At 35.6% G+C, this 9,039-nt stretch overlaps 1 protein-coding gene across 2 annotated transcripts in view; it reads right to left on the bottom strand.

The window, feature by feature from the left end:
- Positions 1–2,091: 2,091 nt before the first annotated feature.
- si:ch211-136a13.1 (HHIP-like protein 1) overlaps positions 2,092–9,039 on the bottom strand; it is a 29,334-nt gene continuing 22,386 nt past the window's right edge. For both annotated transcript variants that reach the window (XM_047392470.1, XM_047392471.1), the window contains 2 exons: positions 8,260–8,526; positions 2,092–4,212 (listed from right to left, as the gene is read on the bottom strand). In XM_047392470.1, the coding sequence (XP_047248426.1) occupies positions 3,491–4,212; positions 8,260–8,526 (989 nt within the window). In that variant the 3' untranslated portion in view covers positions 2,092–3,490. The remainder of the gene's footprint in view (positions 4,213–8,259; positions 8,527–9,039) is intronic.

Here is a 9,039-nt window from a genome sequence, read left to right as displayed (position 1 = left end):
AATCAGAGTATCAAGTCAGGGAAATCTCTGGAATCTGGTCAGTTCAGTAGAGGGGGTTGTTAATCAGTGTTTGCTGTCTTGGTGTTAATGAAATTAACAATAGGTGCACTGAAGGGGCAACAATGAGATGCCCCCTATAAACAGGAATAGTTTTGCAGGTGGTGTCCACAGACAGGTTTTTCCCTCCTCATTTTTTTGACTGTTTTTCAGTAGTTTTGTATTTGACAAGGCCTGTGGTAGAGGACCTGAGCTGAGCAGCCACCTACCCAACCCAGGAGAACAGGGGTGGGTGAAAGAAGAGTTTTTTTAATATCCTATATATAAATCAAAAATGTATTTTCATTATCTCTTAAATGAAAAAAAAAAGCTTTTTGTCAAGCTTTTTTAAAGTGGTTGTGATATCACAATTTCACCAATTTGTGAATGACAAAGCAGTGTTAAAATATTTAATATAAAAATTAAGAAATACAGAATTAAGAAACATTCAATGTAACAAGAGGCCTTATTTGTTATGAAAATTAGATTTTTATTTTATTTTATGTGACCTTTATTTAACCAGCAAAAGCCTCAATGAATTTCAAAATTTCCTTTACAACAGTGCCTTAGCCTAGACAGACGCACAATATTAAAGAAGACATATTAACACACACAGTCAAATTCAACAAATTAAAATATTTTTGACAAGCTCATTTATTTCGGTCACTCAATTCACTACATGAACACATTATATACATTAATATCAACCTTGTAGTTACTCTAATTTATTGATTATGACTGTACATTCAAACTGACAGACATATATATATATATATATAATAAATGAAATTTAACAACATTTTTAAATTGTAATGCAGAATATTTCCTGGTTGTTTAAAAAACATCATTATAATTTTTTTGGGATAAATGTTGACGAGAACAAAAAGCCAAAGCTTAACTTAAGAGTAATTGTGTGAATAAAAATGTGTTGCCCGGATATATTTGGACATCTGGTAAATCATTGCTGCAAAGTGTAAACAACATTGGTATAACAATAGAGCCCTGTGGGACCCCTAAAGGGGTTTAAGCATAGCGTTTTCAGAAAAGCTAAAATGTGTCAGTTAGGATAAGAAAATATTATGATCGAAAGTATCAAATACCTTTTGTAAACCTAACAAAGCAACAAGCCTTGTCAAGCAGGAAAATAACTGTTTTTCATCCAGTTAGAGTACGAGGCAGCAAACAGAATACGGTTTAATTACCTAGGAAAAGAACCAAACGCTTAACTAGATTTTCTTTACAGCAATAAAATTGTGTCAAACTGATTTAAACTTTCCTGCCAAGTTTTCTCTTCCCAACTTTCACTTGTTATGAGGAGATACATGACTGCCTCCTTGTGGCTGGAAAGAAAACAAAATGCATTTAATTTCGATTCATTTTGTACATTTATGTAATGTTTCATACTAAACCTGAAACAAATAAGGTAAAATTATTCTGTAATAAAAAACATAATAGACTAACAATGAAATGACTATTTCACTAGACCTTTTAATGACACATATGAAAAAATAACATTATGCCTGCTGACAAACAATATATTATTGGTTTCCACTGAACTGAGACTCCTTTTGAACTACATTTAGTGCTGACACATTTATAGTCGTATTGTCTGGATAACTATAAAAAGCATTGATCATAAACTGGACAGCTAAGGAAAAACAAACGCAATCATTCAAATCTTGTTTTTTTTAAATCATCAAGAACCTTTAACGGTCCTAAAGACCTAAAAGCTGCGTCCTGAAAGAATGTGTGACTTTCCTTTGATTCTTACCACAACACGTTTGAATGGGTGACTGGGCCTGTCTCGATCCAGAAGATAAGTCTGGAAGCCACATTGATAGTTCACATTTTATGATTAATGGACACTGAAAGCATTCCTTTTACTTCCTGTTGAGACTGATACAAAATTAACCGCAGACCTTAATAGCATAAGAACAGACCCTGAGACACTACTGTGTGCAAGAGAAGCAACAGCAAACAGTCTGTTTCAATCTTTGTTTCCCTTTATAAAAACACATTTATGTATTTATTTAAAAAAGGAGAATGAGAAGATAATGTTTTGCAAAAACCTTTATTCATACAATAGGCATCCTGTGCCCACTTTAGGAAATCTGACTCCTGTAACTACTGACATTTCAGGTAAAGATGTGAAAAAGCCCTAAGAGTAAATGCATCTTTTATTGCAGATGCATAAACTTTCAAAGAAAATAATTAGTTAGACTTTATTTAATTAGTGTGGAAAACAAAATCTCCATTTTTCTCTTTCCCGTCTGACCCCAGGAAAGTATACTGTTATTGATTACTGAGTACAAGTATACATTTAAAACAGAAATGTTTCAGTAAAATTAGTTTTAAGTGTTAGAACACCCACCAGTGATTTTGTGACAGAAACCATTATTTTGTAATGATTGTTTTTCTCTCCACTGAAAATAGTTGGGTTTTTCTTCACTGTGAGATTATGCGACTGAAATAAAATAATTTTTTTCACATCTTCACGAGAGGTGGCAATAATTATTCAAATCATTATTCCATTACCATTATTCCATTCACTGTACAAAATGTCCAGCATTTCTGGGTTAAAATTACATTCAAAATGTTTATTAAAATGATTTACAACTTGAGTTTAAAAAAAAGTCTGAAAACATAAAAATACATATTTTGCAACACATAGATGTGATTTTGAATAACAAAACAATTTTATTCATTCTCATCTTCTATTTAAAATACTAATTTGGTTGGTTGGCTCCTTCATTAATCAGGGGTAAGGAATGGAGCTGAATGGTGCAAAAAAAATCTGCAGATTCTGCAGCAGTGTATGTATGTTTGTTGTTCCTTTGACAAGTAGTTAGCTTGGTGAACAGCAAATCTATTCCACAATTCAAAGGAGGCCAACAGAAAAGCTGAATATAAAAAAACTGGTGGTAATTGGAAAAAGAAAACTGTATGTGAGCAATGGAATGTGAAAAACAATAACTATGGAAATCATGTAATCTTGTGGAGAATAATGGAGCATTTTATCACCGCTGTGTTTTCATATTAGCTTCTCTGACTGGTTTGCTTGTTGTTGTTTTTTATCTCTCAGTAATCCGGAAAAACGTCCAAACCAGTAAGCAGAAAAGTATTTTGACAGAACTTGCCAAGTTTCTGGAACCCAGATTTACATATGTTTTCTATAATGTGTTTGACCATTTTTAACAACACACACACACATCTCATATTGGTGAATCATGTGCAAACATAGCCTTATTTTGAAGTAGCTTCTGGTGTTCTGGTTAGTGTAAAAGAAAAAGATACAGGAAATAACACTTGCCTGTTGGGAAACCTTCTTAAACACATCAGGTCATTTCTAGTTTTCAGAAACAGAAAGGACAGTTAACTTTCCAGAAAATTGAAAGTAAAACTTTGTGTGTGTCATAGCACATTATTCCAGTCTTCTCCTTCTTCTTAATGTTTGCTAAACGCAGATCACCCCCACATCTTCTTCATGAGAACAGTTGTGTTTCCCCACCTTTGACCTCTTGCATTCCAGCAGGGATCTTTCCCCACCCTCACACTCCACATCATCCAGCAGGATCCTAACCCTGCTGCTGGCCTCACCCAGTGCGGCCCTCTTCATCACCGCCACCGCAGTTGTGAAGCCAAGCTGTCGACACACAACTGTACCCGCCTTCCTTGTGAACAGGTCGTCGCACACCGTTCCCCACTCTCCCCGGATGAAGATCTCCACCCTGCCTCGATCTGACAAACCGTCAGCACTCACAAGCCGCACAGAGCCAGAAGTAAGCCTTTTCCCTCCTCTTCCCCTCTTAGAGCCACGTCCTTGACCTCTCAGCCCTTTGTTGACTTGGTTGCTCTCCCCAGCACTTTGCTGCTTCTCTCGAGGTAACAATTTCTCGTCCCGGACTTTAGGTAATGTGGTGCTGACTGGTGTTTTCTGGAGCTTGTTGGGTTTCTGGCTTGCATAAGGTGCCCATGTTGTTGTCAGCAAAGCACCTTGAGGCCTTTTCAGAGACAGTGAGGGAGTAGGAGATGGGGACGGTGGTGAGTTTAAAGGTAGGGAGGTGGTACCAGCAGGGTATGGAGGTGGTCTCCAATATCTTTTTGTTGAGGTTGTGCTGTTGATTGAGGTTTGAGCAATCCTAGAGTAGACTGCAGTCATGATGGTTGCACGATAACCTGAGGGAAAGACAGAATCACCCTCTTTATTTGAATATATTTTAGTCTTGTGCTAAAGCTGACAGTTAGACATGCAGGGAAATTTTATTATCTTATCTCAATGATTGATACAAAGCCACTGATAAGGGCAACACACATTGAGGGAAAAAGGCAAAATACACCCAATTACTTTCCATTAAATACATCACACCAGCAATGCCGGGTTGGTGGCAAGCACTGCTCCTTTCCAAAGCATAAGAGCCTCTGATAAAACTATTCTCAGCTGCAGTCCAGAAATATGTTTTGGCTCTGCCCACTTGAGGCCAATGAGAATCTTGAAGAAATTTGTTCTAAAGTGGCAGGAATACAGGCGAAGCTCTCTTGGCATAACATGTCATACTTCACAAGAACTCAAGTGAAGTCCTCATAGCTGCCTCCTACTTCAACATTCATCTGTGTAGTAACCACATCCATTTCAAATTTCTGACCAATCTAAATTGTTGGACACAACTCAAGGAAAACCTTCTGCCCAGATGATGTGTCAGAAACAAGCTGCTAGAACTCTCCAACAGGGCTGCAGGAACATTCTTGCAGGGAGAACAGATTCCTTGGATCTTTCAGGGTGTGTTCAGCACGGTGCATTCAATCGGTATTAAAAGGTGCAAACTGACGCGTATCATTTCACATAATGCACTACAGCACTCCCGATGTGCGTTCACCTTTAGCAGTGAGCTAGCTTGTTAGCGCTAAGAGTTAGCTTGAGTGTGGTAACAGCATCTTACCTATTGGCTATCTTAAAATGCAATTATCTTTGGCCTAAAAACCCTATAAAAAATTGTATAAAATCACTTGAGATTGACCAATGCCCATTAGAAGAGTTTCATATGTATGTTACTTAATTCAGTTTTGAAAAATATATATTAAAAAAATCATTTGGGAAAACTTTGGGAAACTTACAAGTTATTTTAACATTTATTATCATACAAGCTTTTCTTCCTGATCCAGGGATTTAACTCTCTGTTCACCACTATTACATAAGTGGTCAGCGGATTGATGGAAGGATAAAATCAAATTGTTTTCTGGTGAATTTCAGACTTTTTTTCTTTTTAAACTTGAGTTTACAATATTCAGATTTTATTATGTAAAATATATTGTATTAACCTAAGATGTCTCTCTGAATTTTAGCCTTCCTCTGACCTTTTATTTTTTTACATTGGTCCTAATCCGTCATTGTAAAGCAACGAAATCTAATTTTTTATTTATTTATTTATATATTTTTTTTAATAAATGGTAGGTGCACTGCAGCATTGAGATTAAGGCTACACTCAGGAGTATTTACATCCAGTTTACAGCAGCTTGTTAATGAGCAACAAAATTATAAGTGAAGAGAAAAGGTAAGTTATGGGTTTATTTGTTCATGTGTGTCATCAGTTATGTGACAGACATCCAGGTACCTAATCGATTGTGCATGCACTTATATTACTGGTTTATTGGGGTGTTTAACTCCATAAATGTGTTTAAAATTTTGTGATATGTTTAATATGAAGTTTGTCTTTTTGCTCATTTGTTATCATGGTGTTTCGGCAAAGTCCAAGAGCAGATTTAAACAAGAAGTTCACAGTTTTCATAGATTGTGGGACTAAAATGAAATGACTGGATTGCAAGATAAACTACACACAGTACAAAGAAATATGTGAGTAATTTGTAAGTAATTGTGATTTTATTTACAGTGCCGAGAAAAAGTATTGACCCCCTTATAGAGTTCTCTGTGTTTGCTTTTCTGACACACTTAAGTTATGCAAATCATCAAACACATTTTAGCATCAAAGTGACCCTCAGTAAATATGGGATAATTTTGGCCCACTCTTCCTTTGCAGAATTGTTTTAATTCAACCACATTGGAGAATAATCCCTACACAACTGTTTTACCTATTAAACCAAATTATTAATTTCAAGGTTTTGAGAGAGATGTTATTGTGAAGAATCATAAACAGGAAACACAGACACAGACACACAAGGATGATTGTCCGAGCTGAAGCTGAAGAAGAAACATTTATTCAAAAATAAATTAGCCCGCAGTACTTGATTTAAAGTAGTGTAAACATCTGACATATAAATAAGAATTTGTCCTGCAACAAACATTCTTGTACCAGCCAAAGAAAAGCATGTTAGCAGGTTCGAAGCAGGAATTTATCGTCTTTCCACCTGAGTCTGACATAACTTTGTGCAACTGGCATGTTTCAAGTTAGTTTCGTTTACATATCCATATTAAAATAAGATCAGAGATCAACACGATCGTAGAGACAATGAAGGCATTTGTGATTATTTTGATTGATTTACCTTAATTAAACCTACTTTTTTCGACATTTAGACTTACAAATACTAAGATAATCTGTTAACCCCTTGAAAAACATGCAAAGTGCAAACATAAACTGCATCGAAGAGTATACTTATGAGAGTGTCTATTGTTTCAAAAAAATCACAGCAGGGGTAAATTAAGCTAACCTGCCACAATACCTAATAGGAAATTATTCATATAAAACAAATATAGAAAAAACAAATGAATAAAGGTTTAGTAGTATACTACTATAGTATACTACTATTTAGTAGTATAATGTTTATTGCATTTTTAATGAAAAAAACCCTCTAGACTATTTTATAAAATTAGATTTATTTTTCTGCCAACCTTTCTAGTCATCCTCAATATCTAGAGGGGAAAATAAAGTGTCAATATTTTAAAACATTTTCAGACAACAATGGCAAAGATCCTGCCAAGGTCTTCAAATGCTGTTCCTACACATAAGAGGATTTACCTGAATTTTACATTCCTGGATCTTAGCACGTTCTTAATTCCTAAAATTTCCCCCTATCCAGGAGACATACAGCAACGTCATACAAGTTGGCAGATAGTTAACTGTTTATATTTCCAAGGTTTTAGCCAACTGTTTACTACTCTAAAAGTGAGTCGAATGCGTGCATCAGCAATCAAGCTAGGCTTAGTCTAGCCAAGGATACGTGCGTAGATGGTGTAGTATGGTGAATTAGAAGTGATGTTTGTAGCCGAAATTAGCAGTATTTTATTTACTCAAGTTGTTTTTTTAGTATGAAATTTTGCAATTGCTTGGAAACGTTTGTCTGAAACAAAACAAAATCTAATTTACACAGGAAAGAAATAACGTTAGTATTATGACTTAACATGCAAACACATCGGCATAAACAACAATTTTAGCAAAGATGTACCTGGACAGAATGATAACTGCAAATCCTGGAAAAACGTTCCCTTTGGATTGCCTTAATCATTTTGTACTTTTTGTTCAGAAATCTATAAAAACGGCAGGTTTTGTTTTCCTTTGACAATTTGCACACCTTTTTGCCGACACAAGAAAACTGTTTATAGGATTTTATTTAGGAATTTCTTACTTTTAACCAGAACTACAGAAGGTGGTGATTGATTCGCCTTCACCAGGGAGACAAAAAAGACTGGATTCTGTGATATAAGCTGCATGGACTGTATGGCATTGAGTTTTGCTTTCTGTATCTTAAAAATATCTACTAAATCTATTGCCTATACAAAAAGTCCTAAATAAAGTAAAAAAGTGCAAAATCAAAATCTTGTGAAAACTTTCACAAAGCCACATAAGCGCATATATTCTTAGACTAAGATACTAAACAATGAAACAATTCTTATTTGACTCAATCCTATCACGCAAAAGAAAGCAAATATGTTCAGTCTTTTGGAACCCTGAAGCTGAAAGTTATGGGACCAAAAGCACAGTGTTGTCTAACATAGCATCCGTCTCCTTTAACGGGTTGTTTTTTCAACAGGACGGTAAGCTAATCACAATGTGGTTGTTTATTGAAAGGAACCACTCAGTCATTAAACTGATATAGCAAAAAGTAAGAACAGAGCGCAATATAGGAAAATACCACAGTTAATGTGGGTTGCCTCTCCCCGCACCTCGGTGTGAAATGGTCTATGTGTGGGTTTAGTAGATTTGTGAACAGCTGAACCAGAATGTGAATAGGCAGTTGAGCTAGGATGATAAACAGGTGCACCAGTGGGCCTACCAGTGGACGGAGTTGTGCCCCTCTGGACAGTTGTTGGTTTTACTGTTGTGGCTGACGTTGTTTTTATTGGTGCAAGTTGTGTCGTCTTTCTCGTCGTCTTTCTTGGTGTTGCTGTTGTGGGCTGTGGTCGTGCTATTTTTCTTGTTGGAATCGGAGGTTTTCTTATAATTATTGGTCTCCGTATTGTCTGTTTCTTTGTAGTTGTAGTTTTTGGAGTGGTCGTGGTGGGAACAGGTGTCGTGGTTGGTTTCTTGTTGATTACAAACTCTGCAAACGGAGACAAAGTGGTTATATTATTATAAAAAAACACAAACCTTATAAATGATAGAGGCCATTTTATTCTATCTTCAACACAAGAATGAATATACAAAGAACTGATTTTCTATGCTGAGAGAGAACAGACTACTCTATTTTGGTAGACCAATCTGAGACATGCCCATTCAAAATGAAGGTATTTCTTTAATCACCTGTATCTGTATTAGATAGCAAGCAAAAAATAACACTCATAATATATAAGGGTTTGAAAGGGAGCCTTTTATTTTGTTCATAGGTAACCATAAATAATAGGAAGACAGACTGAGGACAGTTGTAACACTTCTAATACATCCAATCAGGAACAGACTACAAAACAGTTTTTCAGGCAAAAACGTAAGCTATTTTTCTATTTTCTATATTGTTCTTTTTTCTGATGTGTTAGCTGTGTTAAGTCTGGGTTAGTTGTAACAACCATCAGAATGTTACAACTTATGCCAGGCTACAATTCATTTAAAATTTTTTGTT

The sequence above is a fragment of the Girardinichthys multiradiatus genome, chromosome 18 (assembly GCF_021462225.1).
Source record: "Girardinichthys multiradiatus isolate DD_20200921_A chromosome 18, DD_fGirMul_XY1, whole genome shotgun sequence".
NCBI classification, from domain to species: domain Eukaryota; kingdom Metazoa; phylum Chordata; class Actinopteri; order Cyprinodontiformes; family Goodeidae; genus Girardinichthys; species Girardinichthys multiradiatus.
This window is presented reverse-complemented; position numbering and strand designations above follow the sequence as displayed.